Genomic DNA, 25981 nt, shown 5'->3' with positions numbered 1-25981 from the left:
TATTCGCGCAGAGAGAGGGGGAGTGAGAAGAAGCCATTAAAGGCCCTTCGTGACTTTCTCCCCCTGTCGACAAAGAGCATGTAGGGAAGAGAGGAATTGAAGAAAAGAGAAAACGGGCTTAGATAGCGAGATTAACCGAGACAGTTGTCAATCGTTAACCAACCATCCTTCTTGCTCCCCTATACGCACTTTGAACGTGGCGTAGTCCGAAGTATGAAGAGCGGAGGGTACAGCGCGGTGAGGACGGCGGAGGAGGGGCCCACTGCGGGCCACGTGACCCTCGGGCTGCCGCCATTTTGTCCTGCGGAGGCTGGGTATTTAGAGCGACTCGCGATCGCCGCGGAGAAGCCGCCTCTGCCGTCGGACGAGGGAGCGGGTGGAGAGCGCCGCCGCCCCCCCCCCCTTCAGCAAGGCCGCTGTGGCGCTTGGCCGGTTTTATTTTCTGCTCTGCCCTCTTCCTGCTGTCGCTCACAAGGACCTTGACTAGCCCCTGGCAGCGGAGGGAGGAAAGGAGCGAAGCAGTGCTGGTAGAGGACTAGGAGACCGCCCGTCCTCCTCCGGGTGCAGCTCGGCGCCGACGTAGCCTCCGCCTGCTCCTGCTGCCCCCCCCTCCTCTCCGACCCGGCTCCGCCATGTCGGCTGCTGCTCCCGAGTACTCCCCCTTCTTCGCCGTCATGGGCGCCTCGGCTGCCATGGTCTTCAGCGGTGAGGCACTGGATCGGGCCGGGGTGGGGTGGGGGCCGGGGGGCGAACCCGTGGCGTTGCCGTGGCCTTGCGTAACCAGGCTGGGTGTCGTCCTGGTGGCCGGAACGGCGCCGGGCTCGGCTCTTGACCGTGCTGTGACTCAGGCCCACCCGCCTTTGGCATAGGGATGGCAGGGAGTGGGGGCGAGGGGGCATCTGGGCCGTGGCTTGGCCCGAAGGCTGCCCCCTCGCGAAGAGACCGTGGCTGCCTGCCCAGCCTTGCCTTAGTGCGTCTCGGGGAGAGGCACCGTCAGGCTTCCTCCATCACCGTGCTCGTCCTGCGTCCTTCGTGATGCCGCCCCCACGAACCCATCTTCCCTGTCTTCTGCTTTGCACCTTGGGGAGGGGAGAAGGCAGCGCAAGCTGCCCTTAATCTCCACCTTGTTGGGAAAAAGATGAATCTGGCAGCAGCAGCATCTTTTTCCACTCCACCGCCTGCAAAAACCTGATGAGCAGGGGCCAGACCCAAGGAGTTGGGGAAATGAGGAGGCTCCTTGATGTCTGTCTTCGTCTCTGCTTGGAGATGGTGGTGCCATTAAAGGGGCTGTTCTTTTTGCTGCTGGAGCCCGCCTTCAATTATCTAGAGACTCTTAATAAAAAAAAAAAAAAACCCAGCTATGATGATAGGTATGTATGTGGCTGAATGTTAGCCTCTCCAGTGCTTGCCTTTCCCTCTGATTTATGCTTTCCTCAAGGTAAGTAAATGCAGGTGCCCTCCCTTTTCCAGGCTGCCCCAGTTCAGCACGGCCCGCTTTCCTCTTCTTGCTGCCTAATGGCTGTAGAGGTGTTTCCAGCCTGAGTGATAGAGAGAGCAGTGCGGGGGCGAAAGCTCATCTGAAGCTGGACACGCTCCTGTCACTCCCGTCACTGCAAGCTGCAACCTCTCTCCCTTTTTTTAATGGCTGTGTTCTTTCAGAAGCTTTCCGCTTTCTGTTGCCCCTGTTCCTACCAACTGGTTCATCCAGGCTATTTAGAAGTGCTGTGGGGGGAGCTGGAGAAAATGCCATTGCTTTGAGGAGGAGATGCAGTGGGGCAACGAGGGTGACATCATAGGCGATGAGAATCAGCTGGTGGAGGAGCCCCTGGCTGGCCATGTGACTGCAGGGAGGGGAGACGGAAGAGGCTGCTTCCCTGCATGCCATCTTAGGAGGGTTGAATTAACTCGTGGCTAGGTTATGCCATGCAATCTGTCCATTCATGCCGGTGAGGTGGAAACATCTTCCCTCCGACCAGCAGAAGAGGGATGTGTGCTATTTGGCTTGATAACAAATGTAGCTTATCTTTGCAGAGTTATAGCTTGCATTGTGGCTTGCTCTTCAAAGCCCTATCAAAGGAGAGTGGTTGCTCTGCAGTTGAACAGTTTGTGTTAAAAGGCCCAGGCGGAGCTGCCTGTACACAAAAGGCCATCTCAGCAGTGACATTCTTAATTTGCAGTATGGACTTACCAGCTAAACACTCACTTGTTAAACTGACACAGCATTCAGTTTTAAGCAGGGCTAGCATGTGAAATAGAAATCAGACTCTTACTGGAGCCAGCCTAAATTCTGAGCGTGACTGTACTGACAGTGTCTATAGTATCTAATAAAGTGGAGGCTAAATCTTGCTAGAATGAATAATGACTATTGCCTGTTTGGTGCATAACAGTGCTAAATTTCTGGGACCACAAACAGATAGTTCTTCCATTATTGTCTGTTCAATTTTTAGTTCTTACATTCAAATTTGTGTATATATTTCTCCAGAAGTCCATGGTTAATGGCATGGACACATCAAACATAGTAGAAAGCATGTAGGAGTTGTCAATTACCTTGGATCAAACTGAACTCCTCCAAAACGTAGTTTAAACCATACCTATGAAAGGCTTTAGATAAGCCTTCCCCAACCTTGTGACTTCCAGACACATTTGGACTGCAACATCCAGAATTCCCAATCAATGGACCTTCTGTATGGGAATTCTGGGAGTTGCAGTGCAAATGCCCCTGAAGGCCACAAAGTTGGGGAAGGCCACTTTAGATAGAGAGGGTCAACAGTATTGCTAGTACTAATTGCAAAATATAGAAACAACTAATTTAGTGCTTCAGTTGCAAGCATACAGCCATTTAAAATATGCGTCTTGCTGAAATACTGCTGCCTCCTGAAAACTTATTGAACTAATCCTGGATTTCTCCATTCTGAGAATGATGTACAGAACAAATTGTACTTTAGTGTCAACATGGCTGTAACTTATTATATAATTTCTTGCATTATTTGGGTTATAATTGGCAGTAGGTTCCATTGAAGTTGGTAATCATCCATAGGATTGTTTAAAGTTGTCTTCCCAGCAAAATACCTTCCTAGATAGAGTTCAGCTAGACTGTTAAACTATGTTAGAATACTTCTAACTATGTTAGAATTATGTTAGAATGCCATTTTCATCAAATTACTTTTTAAATTCTGTATTTCATTGTATCTTCCAAGGAGTTTAGGGTAACGTACAGTAGTTCTCCACCCGTTTTACACTGACACAAGCCTGTGAGATATGTTAATTTGAAAGTAACTGACCTAAGGTCATATAGCACTCTTTCTGGCTGAGTGGAGATTAGAACCTCTTTCCCTGGTGGTACTCAGTCTAACCACTGCAACTGTGCTGGTACTTATTATCAGGGATAAATGGCTGTAGCTATACAACTGATGTTTCTTATCTAGCACAGTGTATAGTACTAATGTTTTCTAGACCATGTTTAGCAGAGATATAGTTTGCAAGCACTCATACTTATTTGGTAAAATACACTGTTGTAATTTATGTGAGCAAAGGGGGTTCATGACACAGGAAATTTGTGAATTCTCAGGTCCAGGTTCAGAACTTTGCTCATGTAAGATAACTTAATTTTTAAAAGCTTGCTGACTTTTTAATGTGCCTCTGTGGTTAATTTTTTGAAGTCGTAAACCAGCAGCTGATAGCTTGATCTTGCGAACAACTGCAGTGAAATGGCAGTAGCTTTAAGGTATTAGCATTGGCTTGGGAGGATAAATAGGCTATTCATGCTCGTGCTGGGATGAACGAGTGACACAATATCTGCCTGTTTCAGCACACATCTTGCCGTCTTTCCACCCTATGCAGAAATGCCTACATATGAGGGCTTTTAGTCAACGGCAGCAGAGACTCAGTGGATTCCATTTTAGTGACAATCAGCTGTAGAACCAGTGAGAGGCTCAAAGTGCCTTTTAATCTGTGTTCCAGGATTTCTGAGGTCCTACAGTGAGAAGACTGGTAATGGCCAACATGGTTTTAAGCAGATAGTGTGCCTGCCACTTTCTTCCCTTTGCTGTGTAACTACATTGAGCTGTTAACAATGTTTGCAGTTTCTGTACTGATAGCTCGTCCCAAAAGGCCTAGCTCTGATGCCTTAGATCAGATGTGGGCAACCTGCAGTGCTTCAGCTGAGCTACGGATCCTATCACCATTGGCTTTGCTTGTTGGATAAATGGAGTCCACATCTCTGGTCTATTGGTCAACCGCCCATGTCTAGGATATGCTCCAGAATCATTTGTAGCTGGAAGAAGGCTAGTCTAGAAAGCTTGAATATAAATTTAAGATTAGGGTTCTCATCTCACAGCCACTGTCTCCTGAAGCAGTGAACAGAAGTCTTGTACTGCAGCACCCACTAGTTGAGGTGGAATTGAATCCTGCTGTTGGCTGAGGTAGGCCTGTCAACGGATCAGTGGTAATCGACCAGTGCTTGCTTTTCACAGAACTGGCCAAACAGCTGGCGCTTCCTCCTGACTGAGAGTGCTTCTTAGCAAGTCTGGTCCCAGTGCATATGTTTAAAAAAAGTGCACTGATGATTCTTCTGCAGATGGAGTATACCATCTCAGGACGCTTCCATTCTGCAACTCTTTCTAGTTAAACCTGTGCTGGACAGAAGCTGTTTCATGGTGGGTGTTCTGTCAAATACCTGAGCATCTTAACTGGCAGTCTGTTGGTGAAATGGGACTGGCATTGAAGGCTGTTCTTTTCAGAGTAAGAGGCAAGAAAACCTGCAGGAAGCAGACATCCCAGACCCATAGTGCTTTGAGATGAGTGATTTAATGGGATTGTCACTGTGCAGTGCCCTGGCTTACTGTAAGCAAAAAGGCCGCATCCCATAGTTCATTATGAGCCGTCAAGACCAGCCTTTTACCAAGAAGTTCAAGCCTTGTTCTGAGTTAGCTGGTTTGAGGCAGAAACTGTTGTATAAACACCTGTAGCCCTGTGCACTACCTTGTGATGACAGTAAACAGCTCGTATAGCCCACGCTGGTCATGACTGGCAAAACTTGTGGTGGCAGATAATTTTTTGTGAAGCCAGGGCCACTGTGACCTTCAGGGGATCAGCTCTGTTTAGCGGTGCTTGCCAAGTGATGGCTCTCCAACCTCAAGGAACGGTTGTGGAGTGTTCCTGCTTCATTGGATGTATGGATAATTGTCATATGCCTGTGAGTGATGTGACTCTCTAATCTTTCCATGTAATATGGATGACCAAGATACTTGCACACAAGAAGAAACAGAAATGAGCAGTAAGCAGAAATACTGCACATTGAGTCACGTCAAACTTCCTACTTGTGATGTTTGCAACCAAACACTGGTATAGCCGTACTGCATGCATAGAAGGGCTTGTCCAATGAAAGAACCATCTAAGGGATGCACTGGGAATCTTCAGGGGGTTGCACAGGAATATCTCCTGCAGCCAAATATGAACAGGACTGGTTACGGAAGTGCTTGCATAGCTTCAGTGTCTGAGCCATTACTCCGTAAAGAACCATTGCTCTGCATGTCGCGAGCGGAGCTGGCTAGACTGGGGCGGTCAGACAAGATGGCCCGTGAGACCCCTTCTGACTCATTCTGTTTCTCTGTTTCTAAATCCACGCAAACTGGGTATTTAGTTTTCACCGCTGAGTGCATGCTGGAGAGCTCATTTCTTCTTTCAAGATGACTAGCTTATCAGATTATTGTAAAAAGATGGAAGCTGATGAAATGGCCTCTTCCACTTTTAGCATCTTACAAACAAGATCCTGTACGTAGACTTTACAGTGTATTGTTTCTGTGAGCTGGTCACTGCAGAGTTGCAAGCCTGTCCTTCCCACCTGTACTGACAAAGTTCCCCAACCATTTCCCTCCCCCCGCAATCCAGGTCAGCAATGGATCGTCAATTTTTAATGAAATATACTAGATTAGAAACGGATGTGACCATATTCTGCATCAAAATTATTTGGAAGGGAAGACTAAATCTTTAACTCCTTGTACTCATGTCACGTTTCAGCTTATAAACTTTCAGTATAATTAACTTCTAGAACTCATCCCCATAGGAACATATTAGTGACACCTAACCTGGTTAGGCTTCTACTCACGTTGAGACAATACAACCAGTATCCAAGACTGCTGTGATCTGTGTCCAAGAGAACATGCCATCATTTCGTCAAGTAGTCCATGTTTTAGTCCTTGGAGCAAGCTGTTCATCCAAGAGAAGATTGTGTTGGCATAAATGTTGCTTTTCTGAAGGCAGCCATCTTGCTTTCAGTCCTAGCTGCATGCATTGTATGACCATGCAGTCCATATGGTCTTAACAGCGGAAGTTCTAGTCAAGCTTTCAGAGCTACTTGGAAGTGGTAGCCTTGAAGATGACTCCTGCTGTGCCATGATGTTGCATGATCGACAGTCCCTTTTGGGACAAATTATGGGTGGATGAGGAAAATTGCAAGCATTTGGCAGGATCTGACATTTTCCTGTTCCATAGGCGAGGATCTTTTACTGCACACTTGTCCCTACCTTAGGAAGGGAAAAGCCATGTGGCTCAGTGAAAGCTGGGGACTTTTTGTTGAGGTAGCACTGCAGCCCCAAAATCTAGGCCATTGAAGCCCTGATGCTCTGAGTTGCTCTTGTGTCTAGATGGGAAGTGCTTCGAGTTTTCCGCCCTCCAAAGAACACTTCCAGATACATTTCATACATCCTTGGTAAGCTTTAAATCCCTGCTAATCATGGGGCATCCTCTCCTTTTACTGCCTGCTGCTTTGGGTGATCTTCATATTTCATGCATACTTCACGTCCCTGTTGGCCTCAGCGCCAGAAGGTTTGAGTGATGTTGCTTGCCTAAACAAGGCAAACTGAAAGAACGGGATCCCTGAAACCAGCTTTCCCTGGTGCCATCCAGATGCTGGGAGTTGTAGTCCAGGTCATATGGAAGACACCAGGTTGGGAATGCCTGTCCTAAGCTCTTGTAAGAAACAGCTTCAGCAGCAGTTGCATGTGAGGGGGAAAGTTTGGCTGTGGCTACTTTGAGCTGCAAAGAAACGAGAAGGAAGATGCTTCCTTGAAATAAGGGTGGAGCAACCAAGAACTTGCTTGTTCAAAATTCTCGAGGAAGCTTCAGGGTGGCTTGCAGGGTGCATATTGGGTGGAGCATAGATTCACTGCAGAACAACACTGTTCAGTATAGTCGCTTGTTGCTTAAAGGAAGCCAGTGCCTATGAAGCAAACGCTTAACTTGTGGTGCAAATCTTCCCCTAGTCAACTGAGAGAATCTGTAGAAACGGAGCAGTCTGAAAGTTCTCCATCGCTTTGGTAGAAAGGATAGTCTTCAGATTTGGACATAAGGCAGGCTGATTATGTAATTAGTCAACTGGATACTAGTGTCAACTTTGTGAAATTTCTTCAGTGAGAGGTGAGCAGAGTTGTAATGGTTAGTCTCTCATTACCCTTTACAGGCTTGGATCCTGGAAAAGATTAGGGGCAGAAGCAGCATATTGCAGACCCAGTAGCTTGTAATCTGTTTTGACATGACCAGGGTTTCCCAAGCTTCCCTAAACACCTGCTGCTTAAACCTTCACACAACATGAAATGATCAGTAGAAACACTCATGAGGCATTACAAGAGCAATGAAATTATAGAAGGCAAATAGCAGCTGCATCTTTATGGTAGGAAGTGTCAGCATCACTTATATGTTGCTATAGGACCCATTGTGAACATGATTAAACTAAAGGGTGGGCGACCTGATCTGTCAGCCATGGTATTCTTGCCTTTTCATGGCCCTGCAGTATCTTTATTCAGGTGCACCCTTCAGCTCAGAAGCTAATTGGGATGAGTCTGCTTGTGCCCTTGACAGCTTTTCTGTCCAGCTTGCAAAAACTTTGCTTTCTGTATATGCAAGCTTTTCTCTAGCTAGAGCAAAAACATCAGGGCTGCTTGAAAAGCTGCTATAATAGAAGCTAATCTCTTAAGTCCATTTCAAAATAGCAGGTGGATTGATTTTTAATTTAGGAAATAATACTGAGGTTGAACTGATGATACATAGCCTTTAAGTAAAGCTTTGAGTAGTGTCCAGCAAGAGTATTGGATAGCAGAAGAGGGGTGCTGGTTGTCTTGGCCAACCTTTCCAGTAACCATTTCTGATTGACTTTTATGCGCTCTTCCTTGACTCAGATCCTGAGTTGCCTGTTCTTTCAAATAACGGAGGTAAATGTTCAGTTCCACCAGCTGTCCCTGCAGCTTCACCCCTCAGTTTCCCAGGAGTGGACTTTTGGGGGATTGCAGAGGAATAGGGGAAGAAAAAGCCCATGTGAATGAAGTCTGATTCATTCATGGAAGTAAGTTTAAAAGCAAATCCAGTGGGTTTTTTATATTATCAGTGTACCCAGAACACTTGAGGAGCTTATAATGTACATAGATGCTTTACTGCCTCCTTTGCAGCTGTTTCTGTCAGACATATAGAATATATCTACATTTAAGGATCTGTTTTAAGAGCAATTTGTGTGCTGCTTCTCTCTTCCAGTCCAAAAGCAAATACTTCAGGGCTTTTTTAATGGGCCATCCAGTCATCTTTGACTTATGACAGTCCTATGAATGAATGCCCTCCAGAATGGCTTGTTCTTGACTCTCCTGCATAGCTCTTGTAAACTCTGTGGCTTCTTCTATGCAATCGAGCTATTTCATATTTGGTCTTGGTCATCTTCTACTCCTGCCTTTGACCTTTCCTAGCATGGTTGTCTTCCCCGGGGAATCTCTTCCTCTCATGATTTGCCTGAAGTATGATAGCCTCAGTTTTGTCACTTTTGTTTCCAAGGAAAAGTTCTGCCCAGACTTGATTAGAGATTCACTTGTTCATCTTTCTGTTGGTCCAGGCCATTGACTAAGTTCTCCAGCACCATGTTTCAAATAAATTTAGAGGTATTTTAAAATCAGGCTTTTCTGGCACAGTTGCTAAGCAGTTTGCATATACAGGCTATCTGCAGTGGCCCATGTTCAGTAACTTGTTAAAGTAAGCAAAGATAATTTCATATTTTTATAGTTCCTTGTTTATTTTGTACTTTACAAATCAATGTTAAGTATTCGTAACTATTTGCAGTTTACTATTCGTAAAGTAACACTGATTCCCAAGTACTTCCACTTTGTATTATACAAGGACACAATCAGTGTCTTTATTAAAGCATAATGACTAACTCTTCATTGCATTCTTTGTGTGACCATTCTGTGTTCTTGAAATTTTATAGGCTTTTGAGCTATTGAAAGTGCTTTGTTTAATGGAAAATTTCTGCGTGTTGGCCAACAGTAATCTATACAACTAAATGCAATATAAAAGAACATTTTAAAAAACCCGACAATACAACCCCACACACCCACACCCACATGCCCACACATCTTTACAGTTAAAGCAGCTCTATATACAAAACCTGACACTACCTCCCCCAGCTCAAGTGCTATTCGGCGTTGGTCGTTGCCTCAGCAAAGAGGGTAGTCCCAGCCCAGTACTGAAAAGATAGTAAAAATAGGTGACAGTTGGACCTTGGTGGGGCAATGATTCCATAATTTGGGGACTACCAAAGAGAAGGCCTTCCTCCCTGTTGCCACCAGCCAAGGCTCCTCTGGAGTGCAGTTCAGAGGAAGGTCTCCGATGTTGAGCTTGGTGTCTGAGGACATTTCAATTGGAAGAAGTGCTTCATCAGATATTGTGGTCTCAAGCCATGTGGGGCTTTATTGGTAAAAATCCACAACTTGGATCAGGCTCTGGAGTATATAGGCAGCCAATGCCAGTGGACCAGATTTGGTGTTAGGTTTGGGCCATTTGGATCATCTGTCAGTACTCCAGCTGCTGCATTTTGCACAACCTGTCCAGACTGTCTTTGAGGCAACCTCACATAGAGCACATGGCAGCAACCTAGCTCAGATTACCAGAGCACAGATTCTTAAACCCATGTTAGTCCAGTCCATATAGGACTGTAGACGGACCACCTGTCCCTGGGACCTTAAGTGAAAGAGCTGAATCACAGAGCACCAAAGCTACAGGCCTTCAAGGGTAGTGTGACCCCATCTGGAATGGGTTAAGCACCCTCTACCCAGTCCGAGGAACCGAACCCGGGCCCAATTCAAGGTGTTGATTATGACCTACAAAGCCCTAAACGGCTTGGGTCCTGGCTACCTGCACGAGCGCTTACGTCCGTATATGCCCGACCGCCCTTTGAGATCTGCGGGAGAGTCCCTTCTCCGAGAACCCTCCATGAAAGAAATTAGGAGAGTAAGTACCCGGAGGAGGGCTTTCTCTGCGGTGGCGCCCAACCTATGGAATTCACTCCCCAAAGAGGTCCGCCTGGCACCGTCGTTACTGGTTTTTCGGCGCCAGGTAAAGACCTTTTTATTTAAACATCATTTCAATTGTTAAAACATATGATCTGGCCTGGGCAACTTCTTCTTCCTTCTCTTTCTCCTCCTATATTTTTATTTTATACTGATAATTTTAATTTTGTATTTGTAAATCAATGTATTTTTTGTATTGTTATATTTAATGGTAATTTATTATGTACTATTGTATTTCAATGTATTTTATCATGTTGTAAGCCGCCCCGAGGTTTCGGCAAGGGGCGGCATAGAAATGTTATAATAATAATAATAATAATAATAATAATAATAACCAGCCCCAATAGCATCTCAGCCTTGTCTGGACTGAGCTTCAGTTTGTTAGCCCTCACCCAGCCCATTAATGGAGCCGGGCAGTGGTTTAGCACAGCCACAGCCTCACCTGCTGAAGGTGAAGGGAAAATTAGAGCTGTCATCTACATGCTCATGCAACGGGTGGCACCTCCTACCTTTCCGCAAGATGACTTGTACCAGGACCTCTGTTAGCAGCTCGTTCTTAGATTTCTGTCTGCCAGAACAGTTGTCAGTCCTCACTCAGTTTAATGATTTGGTCTGGATTATTCTATGCTCGAACTTACTGAGGTCATTCTGAATCCTCTTTCCAATCATCATTTTTCAAAGTAACCTGGATATTTAATGAGAACCTAGTATTGGGAGATGGCCTCTTACCAAAGGTATTGCCATTCCAGTCTGCACTAATTGACCAATTTTCATTTTTTCATTTATGAAACTGGCTTCAAATGAGAGTATGTATCAAAACACTTTCTAGTACTTGATATGCACCCCCTCGTACCGTACAAGTGGACTTCTGGGGAATTCCAGCCAGCCACACCTTCCTCCTCCTCTGCCTTCTCCCAGTGTTGCATTTCCTCTAGTTGATAATCAGTCATACAGTGTTTTAAATAGACTTCAGAGCCTGTTTTCTCCCTCATCACTGCCTAGTGTGATATTTTTTATGTGGTTCAAACACTGCAACTTTCTTTGGTGAAAATTTAGGGAGGAAACCATTCTACAGCTGCTTTGACTTAACATAGGCATTACCTACTTTGCCTATGAATGTTGCATTGAATGTTTGGACTTAAGGACTTATACAGAATAGCAAAAGGGTGGTGGGACCTACTTGCTGCTTTTGTGGAACCACTTAAGGCAGCCTGCTCCTGCTCTCCAGATCCCATCAGCCCCAGCCAGCATGGCCAAGCAGTCAGGAATCCTGGAAGTTGTAGTTCAAATCATCCGGCGGTCACTAGGCTGCAGCTGGGGGTGTAGAGAGAGTTGGATTTTGAAAAGTGGGAGATGGGGCACACTTGTGGCCTCTCATCCAGGTTGCTTCTCCCTGAATCTTGGCAAGAAAGTGATTGGTGCGGAGCCGTATAGACTTGAAAGGAAGTTATGCAGAAAGACTAGCAGGTAATGTACTTGTATGTCAGTGAAGTGCAGTAAGCAGCAGCTTACCACTCAGCAGGGTAGGTAACATCCCCACTGTGCTTACCTTGGCTTTCATTAACTAATTGTACCATGCACTAGACATCTTCCATTCCTGTTTCCTCTCTCCTTGCTTACCTGCACCCTTTTGTTTCTTCGCTTCCTTTTTCCTGCAGGAAGCAACACTATCTTTTGGCATCCATGTTCTGAATGCAGTTTGGTCTGTGAATTGGGTGACTTGGTGAAGCAGCCCCTATTCTTCCATATTCTTTCTTTACCTTCTACTTTCTTCTCTCACCCACATGAGCATGGTTCTTGTCTTTCCTGTTCAGGGTTTTTTTTGGCTACCTTAGATTTTTAAATGTGCCCTGGTAAGCCACAAGGTCTCCTCCTCTGAGTGGCTATTTTGTAGGCTGTGTAACCAGTTTTACTTGCAGCCAAAGATGGAAAACTAGAATGCGACTCCTTGTTGCCTAAGAGTGTGATCTTTACTGTGTCTTTCTCAACTGAGATTGAAATTTAAATATACCTCCTATATAGGATAACTTCCTATAGGTTAAAACTCATGACTAGAGTTGGGAAGGAAAGGAAGAGTTATTCTTGGCACCTGTTCCAAGGGCAGGCAGATACAGACTCATCAAGTGACAAGGGATCCTGTGAACCAGTTTTCACAGGTGTTGAAATGGGTGATGCAGAGCGGTTTATTTCCCAAGAGGTTCAGGTAGACATTGAGAATAGTCGGGATTTACAGTTGTAGGGAGGGGGTGTGGGGAAAACTGCAAGTAGGTGAGCCTGGCACAACTCTTGACTCCATGATGCAGTGGTGGGCGAGACAGGCTGACCAGCTAGAGGGGCTGTAGCCAGAAGGTTTGCCCGCCTTCAAAGGGACATCCCAGGAGTACTCAGAAGGAGAATGCTGGGCAGTAGTTGCTAGACTGGGTTCAATGAATTACTCTGGGTATGCTCAGGGACTCATTCTTTCTTGGTTGTGCTTACTGGAGGATAAAGAGCTTTGCCAGAGAAGAGTGTTCTGGAAGTGAGAAGAGGGGAAACCTGGCTCGTGACAACTAGCATCAAGTCTGAAAGGGGCTTGAACTTTGCAGGTAGCAAACTCCAGTGCAAAGCGATTTTTAATGGAGGGGAGTTTCTTGGTATGACAGAGCTTTTGGTTCAGAGGGGGAGAACTCAAATCCTACTAGCCACTTAAGAGTGCCTGAAGTAGCTCCATGGATAGTAACCATAATTTCTTACCATAAAACCTACTCTTACATCATTGTTTAGCTTCATGAGGGGTATAATGCCTTTTATACCAATAGCTGGTATATTTTCCTCCAAAAGTAGTTTGCTGCACTCCTCTATCACATGGAAAGTCATTTGTGGGCCTGTTGAGTGTCTGGAACTGATTCCAGACACACCCCCATGAGATGGGAAAAATGTGTGGACAATAGGCAGAGTCGATATATTCACTGTTTGAGAACAGTGTGATTCTGTCGGAGTAGAATGCAAAACCATCAGTGGGTTTAAACTGTGCTGCTGAGTGGCCAGCTGCTAGCTTCCAGTGGGACTCGAATAATTCCTCATTGGGCCCTCATGTCAAGCCCATAAGGGGCTGACTTGTCCTAAAGCAGAGTGGGTCACAGGGAAAGCCGGAGAATGCTGTTTGTGTACAGTTGTTAATGTGTATGATGGTGCCATGCATCTAATAGCAGTGTGCCAAGCTAGAAATTAATGTTTTTATACTGACCATAACTAAAGCTCTCTGGCCAGTTCACAATAACAAGTCACTTATCCAGATTTCAAACAGGCTCGACCCTGCTTACAGTTCAAGATTAGGCAGGCTCAGGCACTTCAGGCTATACGAAAGGAAGGTTTTGTTTTAACATCTGCCCTGTTCAGATTTGTTGCCAGCCTGAACACTTGGCTTGCTATAACTTGACAAGCTGCCAAAAGAAAATAATATTTTATTGAAACTGTCCTAATGTTCCTACATCAATGAACTTCAGTAACACCTGGATTTGTTTCTGTGCGCACATCTTGCTCCTTCAGACAAAATTGGCAGGTTTATGTGTTGAGACTCATCACTTCAGTTTCTCCTGCTTTAGCAATTGCACTTTGGAAAGTGCTTAATACTCATCTTGCTCTTCTAGCTCTGCTACAAAGGGGGCAGAGATGTCCTTTAAAAGTGGGGTGTATATGTGTAAAACATGCCTGATCACATGTAGCTGGAAGACCTATAAAACTGAATAACTGAAAACCGCCTGTGACAATCTCTGTCTCTGGTCATGCAGAACACATACAGAGGCAGGTCAGATTACTGCTGCTCAAAATGTAACTATTCTTGCATGTTAAAAATGTGGATTTCGCTCCCGGCCAAGGGAAATGGAAGGAAAGAAGCCTGCACAGATCCCTCATTTGGGGGCCATGCCACTATTGGTGCCAGGCCCTCCCCATGTCGTCATGGGGCAGTGGGCCAGAGGAAGGACGCAACATCAGCTTTCCAGCCGCAGTGATAGCGGCACATCTCAGATCTGGCTTGGCAAGGAAGTCACAGTTAGCAAATGTGAATCGCTAAAGGAGAGGCTATCAGACGATTGCTGACCACCCAGTTTTCTGTGCTTTGCTGGCTACCCTTCCCTTCTCTGTGAACCAGGCATTTGGGACACAGACTGCTGGGTGTGCCCAGCAATAGAACATGAGGTTCACGGCTGTGTTTCATGGGGGGAGGTGGACCAACTGGAAAAACGGGCAACCCCCATATCTGCTCCGGACTTGTCAAAAATCTGTAGGGTTGCATGCTGGTAGCACTTCTTGATTCTGGAAGTCTTGTGGCATAAATTGCTTTGCATCACATATATTTTTGAAAACGAAAAGGGAAACAAACCCACTTGCTTATTCTGCTTGACGCATGAAAGTATTTGAAGACTCTCTTGAATCTGAGCAAACAGGCTAGTGTAAAAGTTACGAATACCTTGATTTCTAGCACAACCTGCCCAGAAATGAGTGTTATGCTAAGATTAAATAACTTCTCACAATCTAGAAAGCAGTCATCTCACCTTCGATCTGAGCACCAAATCCAGTGCTTCTCCAGAGAGGAGGCATGTAAGCAAGCTCAAAGCTTGGAGATACTAAACAAGCCGATTCCTAGAAACATTGCAGCAGGATCCTTAACTCTGAGGCCCTTGATCTATTTCCCAGCTGTTTATTCAATGCTCTGAGGAAGCAGCATTGCTGGGGTAAATCTCAGTGGAGAAACTTCTTTGCTGTTAAATGTGTGGTCCATTTTCAGTTTCACTTTTATACCTTCCTGGACTACCTCTGAAATAAAGTATGTGGCTTCTGTTCAATGCAGTCAGAGCCAGAGGTTGATAAACAAGCAACAGATCAACTTAAAAGAATGGCTAGATTTAGACAACATAGGCATGTTATACAAAGCTTTTTCCATAGCGTTAGCGTTGGAAAAATAGGACTAAATGGACTAACCACCATGGATGGCACTTTTTTTTCTTTTGGTGGGGGAAAGGTGTAGAAGAATATAATTGCAGTGTTCAGAATTTATGGCTGCCACCTTGGAACTTCTTGGGAGTGGACCAACATGTAATCCATTGGCTTATTTTATATTGTATATTTGTAATTTATTTTAATGTATATATTTTAAAATGTTATGATGATTTAACTTATTTGTTGTAAGCCGCCCCGAGGCTTCGGCGAATGGGGCGGCATAAAAATGTTTTAATAAATAAATAAATAAATTTCCCAGCCCATATGGTGTGGTATTTAAGGCATACAAAATTTTAAAATTTAACTCCAAAGTATCAGTGCTTCAGTCAAGTACAGGAAGGCATGATTACATCAATAAGTATGAGCATATGGAACTCCCTTATGAACTGAACCATTGGCATACCCAGTTCATGCTATTCTAATAGGCTTTGGGCTAGTTACCTGTCCGGCTAACCGTGATTGCTCAGCTGGCGATGGAGAAGAAACAACCTGAAGCCTTCACACATGCAAGACAGGTGCACGGAGCACCCTTCATTCTTTCATACTGCCAAAGCAAAAAGGACTTTGAACAGTTCCTGGCTGTTGTTGGAAAGGAGTTGTGTTGCTTTGAATCATTAACTTCAGTGAGAAGGCTGCAGCAGTATTGCAGAAAGAGGAGGTGGATCTTCTCAAGCTTGGACCTTTTTGGCTTCTGTGATCTAGGTGTGATCTATGTTTGCATGATAAAAATAATGGGAATGCTGCCATAACAAACAGTGAGCTCCGGCCATCTTAAGACCGGACCATGATTTGGTACATGTTTCAAGCAGCATTTGCTATCCCTCTGTATGGGATGGTGCTCTTAATTTTCTAGCTTGAGATATTAGCATAGAGCAGAATGCAGTCCATATTTTATCTTTGATTTTAGTCGTTTCCGAGTAATGGGTGTCTAGTAGGTTATGTGAAAATAACGTGCTACATTGACAGACACTTTTTAGAGTGGACTTAGACACCTCTGCTGTAGAAGAGTGAGGTTCTTGATAAAATGTCATTGGTAGTTCTTTGTTCCCAAGAGTGAATGTGGCAGTCTTCATGCCTTGAACGATAGCATGGACTGTAACTGAACTTGAGAGACCTGGTTTGCACATCACTGTAACCTACAGTTTAGTTAACAATGGTCTAAAATGTTAGTTTTCCATTGGAATTGATAAAAGTGGGAAGAATCCCAACAAGTCGAGTGTACCATAAACAACAGTCTGCTTATACTTGACCCAGCTGGCAAGATCACTTTGCTAAGCTACTTTATTCATATCTCTTCTGTTGAAAGTCAGCTTGGAATTAATTAATCTGATCTAACAGTGTCCTTTGAATTTTCGTTGCTACTCCAAAGGTTAATAAAGCTGCTGAAAGACAAAATAGTTGGAATGACCTTGGCAGTTCTTAAATTTTGGAATTATTTATGGGATTCATCTTACTGTAAACATCATGGCACATCAACCAATGTATGTGTATTTAGATTTAATTGCTATAGTCTTGCATCTTAAGCTAAAATTTCAAGAGAATTGTAGAGTCAAAGCATTTAAGTAGTTGCAAATTTGTTTTTCTTCCTCCTAAAAGCTGGTAAGATTCACTTGATTCACTTGTGGCCTTTCTTTTCTTCAGCCTTGGGAGCAGCCTATGGCACAGCAAAAAGCGGTACAGGCATCGCAGCCATGTCTGTCATGAGGCCGGAGCTGATCATGAAGTCCATCATTCCTGTTGTCATGGCGGGTATTATAGCAATCTATGGCTTGGTAGTGGCAGTCCTTATTGCCAACTCCCTCACAGATACCATCACACTATATAGGTAAGCCTCATCTGGGAATCACCAGCATTGGAAACCGTTCAAATCATAGTAATAAAATATTCAGAACTATTTTGGGGCATGTCACACACAGGCCCTTGCTCTCCCCCAGATTCTGTCTTTTTTGAGGGGGAGGGATGCTGTCACTCGTGCCCACAGAGCACCAAAACAGTTAAAATTAGCTTCCTAACAAGCTAATTCTGACTCTTTGGGTGTTCTGTAGCCACTGCAGATACTTCTGTGGCTCCCAGGCCCCTCCGAATTGCTCATCCATTCTAAGATACAAAATAACTAAACTTGGTTGCAAATTCTTCAAAATTAAAGGTATGAACTACTGTGCCAAACAGGCAGGACAGCCACCCAGCTGCATTCTGTTGCAGCATTTGTATTGCCATGTTTGGCCCAAGAAAGAGCACTATCCAGGACATCACTAGTGTGTGATGAACAGAAGTGCATGTTGCCCTGTGCTGCTTGACAACCATTTTTTAAAAATGGAGGCATTACTAGCTATGTCTCTGTTGTTGGCAATTGCCCCATGCAGCACAGAAATGTAACTTCAAACCCCATCTAAGATAGGTTTTACAATGACTGGCTCAGCTATAGCAAATGAGGTCAACCGAGAGGTCAAAAACTTCCGTATGGATAATGCTGGGTTTTATGTACTTATCCATATTTACAACATTTCTAGACTGCTCGGTAGCCAAAGTTCTCTGGTCAGTTCTCAGATTAAAATCCCAAATATAACAGAAGTTTAATACAAAATGTAATGCTGAATAAAATGGTCAAAGTCCAAAAGCAATGCCAAGATCTCAAAATCAGAATGATACATTTAAAGGCTTGTGCTGTGATAAAAGGGCTCCATTCACAGGGTAACTGTTCCCAAGTGCAACCCTGGGACTAGTTGGGATCCAAAGGATTGGCTTATTCAGTACTTAGGATGTATTTCAAAAAACTGCTTTTTGAAAATGTTCAGCTGTAGCTTGTCATGTAACACCATGGCAGGGCGGCTGTTGAAGTAACAGTCCAAGGCCTGCCTTGGTTTTGTTGCGCAGCCGGCTCTTCACTTGGGCATTCTGGTCAGTAGTTTTAAGTTCTAATCATTTCTTTTTAACCACGGTGTTGCATTCGGTCCAGTGAGGCAAAAATACTTAAATATGTAAATTCTGACAGACACAGTGCAGTGGTTAAGCACTGAATTATTTAGTGAGACTTAATTTGAAGCATGTCTGTAAACTAATCCTCTTGCTGCTACACAAGACTTCAACAAGCATAGATAGTCTCCTTGTGTGCCTGAAATGAACTGAAACCCAACCGGTTTTAAACTTGCATGAGAAGTTGTAGCCTGTGGCTTACTGGGCATACTTGTCCTGTAAAGACATCACCAGCCCTGTCCGCAGTCCCTGCTGTAGTTGCTGCCCAAATCTCCACACTGAAAACAGTAGAACTTGGAATAATAATAAATTTCTGGCCAAATAACTGGCTTGGCCAGCAAAGCTTTTTCAAGATCTTCCTTAGCAGCCTAGCCTTCACTAGAGGAGGCAGAATTTTTCCAGTGGAAAAGGAGTTCTTCGCCATCACAGCTGCCTAGCTTGCCACTAAACTTGCCTGCCTTGTCCTTCACTTGCAGGAGCTTCCTTCAGCTGGGCGCTGGTCTGAGTGTGGGCCTCAGCGGGCTGGCCGCAGGTTTTGCCATCGGCATTGTGGGCGATGCAGGTGTTCGGGGGACAGCACAACAACCTAGATTATTTGTTGGCATGATCCTGATCTTGATCTTCGCTGAAGTCTTGGGTCTGTATGGTCTCATTGTTGCCCTCATCCTTTCCACAAAGTAAAAAAAATACCACAGAGTATGATGTAAAACAAAAAGTTGAGAAAAAAAAAAAAAACCAACAACCTAAGCTCCAGAATGAAAATGGTCTCTCCACAATGTGTACAGTTGTCATCAGTTTGGTAGTTGATCTCTTGTAAATGCGCAATGTATGTTAGTGACTTGTCCGTCTCGTGTGTACTTCCAATATTAAATACCAGATGAGCTGCCTCAAGCCATCTTGGCGAGGTTTGAGGGAAGCTCATGCAGAGTTTTCCATCCATTTGCCATTAGAGTACTTTATGTATAAATATGAACTAGAAATGGTAACTTTTTTCTCTTCACTGGATGTTTTATTTATAAGACTTGACATGTTCATACATATGGAGCAAGAGTTTTCAATTTCCCATGCTATATATATTAATCTCATATATAGATAGATTAATACACTGTGGGGTTAATTGTAAGTGCAGAGAAATCCTTGGATGTAATTTGATTCTCAAAGATTGCCGTTGTGTTGGAGTGTGAGACTGTGTTTCTACAAAGCAGCAAAATGTCTGAGACACTCCTGTGTTCCCAGTAGTAAAAAAAAACTGTATGCTCTGGCATCAAAGTTGTGCACCCAGTGTTGGGTTTTCGCAGTTATATGTTTCCAGATAATAAAATTTCCTCCACTACATCATTGTAAAGAGGTGGGTCTTGGTGTGATTTGTCCGGGAGATGGGCTCCTGGTGCAAGGATTCCATCCAGCCCCTCTTGATGTAAACACCTTCTGTTCAAAAGCTACTCTAACTTATTCAGTGCAACACAAGAAGTAATGAGGATGCAGACTGTTGAAATACGGGAGCACAGCTTGTTCACAACAGAGCCTTCAGTGCTGGGAATAACTCTCTTCGAGCATTGGGTCTCTCCTCTGCCCAGAACTCGGCAGGGGGCGGCAGCAGGGTCGGCCCTCGCATCTTGAAGGCTGCGTCTACAGTGCACATCCGTATGTACAAACATAAGCAGAACCTCACATAATAGGGCTTCACAGAAACAAGAGACCATGTTTGAAGAGCTGCTGGTAGACTTGCATAAGTAAACACTGTGTTCTCTCTGAACTGGACTAACTACAAAGGACCGTAACAGGAAGGTGGTGAGGCCTGGATCTGAACTAAGCTCACAGAGGGACTTGCTTTGGCCCCTGCTGAAGGGGTGTCAAATCAGGAGCAGGGCCAAATGTAGGCTTCTGGTGGCCCCAGTGCAGCCCTGCTTTAATGGCCCCATGCCCTTTCCTCCAACCATCAATTATTTGGTGATTTTTTTTCCCCTGGCTGTTGTGCAGATTTTTCTCTAAAAGTTGAAGTGACTCTCTTAAAGTTTACCCACTAGCCGTGAGAGCTTTGAACTACAGTGCACAGGTTCTGTTGATGTTCTGCAGGGGGATTTTGGCCCTGGCGAACAACTAACCTGCAGCCTCAAAGCTGCTGTCGAATGGGATTTGGCCTTCAGGCTGAAGAGGTGCTGCATCGAACAGCCTGCTCTAACTGCCCATGTCTGTCCTTAGGTGGGTGACTCAAGTGCCATCTCAGAGTCGCTTTGGGAACTCCCTTCACTTACGGATTACTGTCTGAAGGAAGAACCTGCTCTGTGGCCTGCTTGACCTCACCACTCCTTCCCACGTTCCTGAGCACATGGTGTACAAATGTTCTAAAATAGTTGAAGGATAAGCTTTTCTGGCTGACATTTATGTGTCCTTTATGTATCTTATGGAAGTATCTCATATATTGAGAGTAGGAAATAGCAAGTCTAAAAACATCAAGACCTGGCCGTCAACTGCATATTAGGGAAGTAGGTATGTTGCACAGTTCATCTGCATGTTGTTGAAATACGGTGGCACCGAGTTGGCAGATTACTTATCCAACTGTGCCAATTTTTGCAATGTAACCACACAGGAAACGCCTTAAAACCAGAGCCAAAAATTATCAAGGCCCCCAAACACCAACCGATAGTTGATCAAGTGTAACCGCAGTAGTTGGGCTTGAATTTATGCACATGGAACTTTGCCAGTTTCTGCATAGCAGAATAACACTTGACTTCCACAGATACTTTGTAGATGCGGAGGGGGCTTCCCCTGCTTGGTTTGTTGACGGGGAAGAGGAGCCACACTGCCATGTTGAAGAGAAAGTGGTATGAAGTGGAACCCATGCCAAGCACGAATGAAAGTAGCTTTCCTCTACCTGCTGCACTCCAAATGTTTTTGACTGCAGTTCTCAGGATTGCAAACATCTGCTAGGCACTAGATTAGGGAAGGTTCTACTGAAGGATCTTGCCCCCAAAATTATTTTGTAACAAGCCGTCAGTACAGTTCTTTCTGGTTATGGGGCTGTCTTGTTCTTTGCAGTTGGACATAAAGATGGATGCTTAATAAGTCCTATCTTGGCTTCCAGAGTAGCTCTTAAAGTTTTTATTATATTTATATCCTCCTTCCTTCCAGGATTTGAGACTCAGAAATGTTTTGAAATTTAGAGCCTTTTCTGTTGGAACGATCACTAAATCCAGCATTTACTTTAGCTCTCTGAAGATTGTTTTTAAGTGCTGAGGGCTGTCCTAAAGTTTGATATGCAGATATAACCATCACATGCTTTGTAAATGATTACTGGAAATGAAACCTCTTCAGCTGGTAGAAGCAGACGCACAGTCAAAGGTGAACTTGTTTTCTTTGTCATTTTTCCAAAGCTTTGTGCAAGTATAAAATAGCTGTCAAATCAGGCTAAATGGAATTGGCAGACCTTTCCTTTAGGTTTCAGTATTTCCCATTGCAAAGTACTCAGTTCAAAGGAAGATAGTAAGAATGATGTGATGTTTAGATGACAGGCATACAGAGTTTGCAAGACCTTGATCCCATCATCCTGGGAAAGGCAGGGAACATGCAAACAACCCAGAACTCCCTACTATGAATACCCAGCACAGAAAATGAATTCCATGTAACTGTGTAGTGCATGTGCTTATCTTATGCTCTCCTTTTCTGTTGGTGGAGTCAGAGAACTAGGCATTTGCACGTGTGTAGTGTAGAGCCAAACGTATTGTGTAGCAGAGTTCAGAGTGTTGGATTGGTTCCTGAGGGAACCAGGTTTTAGTCTACACTTAGGGCCAAAGTCGCCCAGTGCGCTTCATGGCTGTCTCAGCTCAAGACTCTCACGTGAGCCTACCTCACAAGGTTGTTGTGAAGACAAAATCAGGAAGAAGAGGCTCATGTAAGCTGTGTTGGCTTCCTTGCAGGAAGAATGTCAGGATACAAATGCAATGTGATGAATTGTGACTGTAGAGTCAAGCCACCTCCAGGCTCTTTTTTAGTATATAAAATTGTGGAGCAACTCTTGACATGAATTTGCTGACTATGCAGAGCCATGAGTAACTCTTAGCTCAACGCATAGCTTTACAAGTCGGGTGTGCACAGAATGTGAGGTGCTTTTATTGTGTAAGGAATTGGGTATATCAAGGAAGTACTCGCCCACAGAAGAGGATTAGCTCCCTCCCTTCCTCAGTCCGCACAAGCAATCCCTTCCCCCTCCCCCACTGCAAGACGGAATGGCTAATTTCCAAACCAACCTGAATTTAACTTGCTCAGTATGACAGAGGAGCCCCCATTAAACCAGTGAAGACTCCCCATTTCCATTCAGTAATAAACTGGCTGTTCAAGGTTGATGTGGAATCAGACACCAGTGCAGTGAAGTACCAGGTGCTTCCCTCTGTCTTGGATTTTAATCCAAACTAGAGAATAATTCAGTAATTCCTTCTAATTGCCTCCTCTTTGAGGGTGACATTAGAAAATTCACCTTTCCACCTCAGTTTGCTTCCAAGCCTTCACTTAGGAAACCTCACTGGCATTTCTAATTCGTGGGTCATGCTTCAAAGACTAACTGCATAAACAGGATGGGTAACTGGCCTTATTGGAGAAATTAGATTACACTGCATGCTTTCCCTATCCCTCACACAATGATAAAGCATTCCCACAAAGTAAGTAAAGTGTGTGTGTGTGCGCGCACACACACACAAAATGGAAACCAGAGGACTGCTCTTGATGCAGCTTTTCGATGCACATAGTAGGGTAATGCATGAACGATGCGATTGTGTGTGAGAGGACACTCCTGTGCCACCTGGGTAGAAAAATCAGCCCGTTTTGATGGCAGTAGCACCAGTTAAAACAGAAATGCAAGTAACTAGAAGTAACAGCACTTTGCCCTGTGTAGAACAGCCATTTTCTCCATTTCCAGGGTCCTTGGGGCTTTTGTACAGTAGGAAGTACAACTGGTTGGAGTGCAGGAAGGTGCCTCAGAGAAAGCCAGGCTGTGGGCTCACCTGGCACAATATTTAGACTGGCTGGTAGCAGCTGACTGGTTTCAGACACCTGTCTCTCCCAGCCCTGATTGGAAGGACCTTGGGACCGTTGGCATGGAAACAGCGCACCCCACCCCTGAGCCATGGCTGCTCGCTCAGCATAGTGCTAATCACATTTCTGTCTTGTTCATCCTCCAAGGAACTCGGGACTTTGTACATGTTTCTCCCTGCCCCTTTCTGTCATTTCCCACTTCCTCCTAGCAAGCACCTGTATTTGCTGACATGGTAAACGCCAGACCCCTTGTATATGCACTAACACGTCTGTGGACCCAGCCAACAGGGCCCATGGGCATCGGTGATGGGAGCTGTAGTCCAGAACTTCTGGAGGATTAGGGTTGGGGTTTCAAAGAAGCTGCGGTAAATTGTGCAAGAGACCAAAGTGGCAATTCTAGCATTTCTGAGTAAACATGCAAAGCATTGCCAAGCTGCTCCACACCACAGTACCTTGTAGCTGGGTAGAGGTACCAAAGGATGAAATGGATGCATGACCGGCCCAACAACGGAAGCGGCATGATGGGTGCATTCTTTTGCAGTTTGCCCTTTATATGTCGTTGAAGTGCTGGAACTGGGGGCAGTTGGGTTTCTCGCATGTGCCTTTGAAGGAATCTGGAGATCGAGGATCCCGTGCACCGTTAGCACAGGGTCTTGACTGGGCCAGACACCCATATTTAAGCTGTGGAGCCAGACAGGGCAAAGCTGCAGAGGGGGCTGCTTGCGTTTATTGGCAAAGCAAGGCCAAATGGCCCCATCACCACCACCACCTGATGACAGGATGACGATGACAGCAGCAGCAGCACACAACTGCGGCTGAACGACAGGTCTGTACAATGTTCCAAAGAGCAGAAGTCTCCAGGAAGCAAAGATCACTGCCACACAAAACTATCAGAAGGAACTCTCCTGACATACAGAAAATAACTAAAAGAGCAGGGAAAATACAAGGCAAGGCAAGGCAAGAGCCCAGATTAAGTTGGTGTTCTCCGTGGTCCACCCCCTCCTGGCCTCATTAGGGCATCCCTTCATCACATCAGCAGACATCTCTAGTGCATCAGCCCACTGAGAAATCCATGACTCACTCGCTCCTCCTCACCTTTACAAGCTTCCCAGCTTAGACCAGAAAGCTCTGAGTCAATCCCAGCTTGCCAAGGAAGTACATGGATGGATCTCCTTGCAGGGGAGGAGGGGGGCATAGGGAACTGCAAGATGCAGGCATCTGCGGCATTTCATGGAGGAGGAGAAACGATGCCGAGGTGCTGTTTGGCCCTGCGGATAAGCTCTCGTTTGTTGAGCAGAGTGGATCACCCCGTTTCGATGTTGCCATGAAGCTGTGTGTGCTGTAGAGTGAGTCAGTCCTGCAGAGTGGTTTGGGTGCAGGTGCGGGGGGGGGGGGGGGGGGGGGGGACAGACAGGCAAAAGAGAGGAAGGGAAACAGCCTTGCTAGTGATGCATAATATTCATTAAGAGGCCATCAAGCTTCTTTGGAAGAAACCAGACAGTAAATGCTGGATGTTAGACTGTGTTTTCTGTGGGGTGTGTGTAGCCTTCACCTTTTAGCTCTTTCAAGTCCCCCCCAAGAGCTCTGGGAAGGAAAACCAGGACTCACCTGGACTGAAATAAGTTCTTGATGAAGAAGCAATAATCAGAAATTCAGCAATTTACTTCATTTCTATACTTCCCAACAGCCAAAGCTCTCTGGATGGTATATAACAATTTGTAAAATGCATGCATCTAATCACAGTTTCCACCACTTACACACACACACACCCATCTGTTCTTGTGGGTGAAATTATGAAAGAGATGTGGCAACCTTCAAGCATACAAACCAAACAAAAAGATTATTTTTGAAGGAAGATGGGAATATTTGGAAGAAGGATCACAGAACATGATGACAGGGCATGAGTTTTGCATGCAGAAGGTCTCTGGCAGTTCCAGTGAACAGGATCAGATAAGAAGTGACTCTGCCTAAACCTGGGGGCTGCTCAGCTGGCCAGAGACCCTAAGGCTGAAAAGTTTTCCACACACTCCCCAAGGCTGCATGAAAGGGGCAAACATTTTTACCAGACACAAGGACCTCTCCTGCGTTCCCTCACCATTGTGGCTGCTAGTTGCGAAGGCGCGCCCGACCCATTGCATGCCCATGGACAACACTCCTCCAGGCCTTCCTGTCCTCCACCATCCCCGAGTCCACTTAAGCTCCATCCAGCCACCTCGTTCTCTGCCGTCCCCTTCTTTTGCCATCTGTTGTTCCCTCACCATACCTCTGCCTGATTTTGTTTTCAGAGCAGTACTGAACATCCCAAATAAAAAACGAGAGCCTGGCTTCCATCTATATGTCTCAATCTAGCATGACCAAGAAAGAATCCAGAATGATGCCGTGCATACTCTGGGATGGGGTTATTTAGATAGAGAACTGGCTTGGTTCTTCATGGCTCCCATTGAGTTCTGTGGAGAAAGTAAATTGGAGACACTGTCAGGGCACACCCAAGGAAGTGAGACCAGAGGGGGCCAGTGCATTCATCAACCTAGCTGGGTTCCTGAGTGCACGCCTTTATTTTCCTCCATGTCAGGTGGATGTGGTCACTCAGTCCTATGAGCAGAAGTAAAACAGCGCTCCAGGGCACCACTGCAGTAGGGACCGGTCTCATGCCGAACCCTGACCGGCTGCACCCCGCG

General features: G+C 45.1%; 1 protein-coding gene across 1 annotated transcript; it reads left to right on the top strand.

Annotated features, from left to right (window-relative positions):
- The first annotated feature begins 313 nt into the window (after positions 1–313).
- On the top strand, positions 314–19620 carry ATP6V0C (ATPase H+ transporting V0 subunit c). The gene is made up of 3 exons (XM_044433309.1): positions 314–705; positions 16944–17127; positions 18752–19620. Exons 1-3 carry the CDS (start codon positions 633–635, stop codon positions 18954–18956), a joined length of 462 nt encoding a protein of 153 aa, XP_044289244.1. The 5' UTR covers positions 314–632; the 3' UTR covers positions 18957–19620.
- Positions 19621–25981: the final 6361 nt, after the last annotated feature.

This window comes from Varanus komodoensis, unplaced genomic scaffold (assembly GCF_004798865.1).
Source record: "Varanus komodoensis strain SLA01 unplaced genomic scaffold, ASM479886v1 scaffold26, whole genome shotgun sequence".
Taxonomy (NCBI): domain Eukaryota; kingdom Metazoa; phylum Chordata; class Lepidosauria; order Squamata; family Varanidae; genus Varanus; species Varanus komodoensis.
Note: the sequence above shows the minus strand (reverse complement) of the source record. Positions and strands in the feature narration are given on the sequence as shown.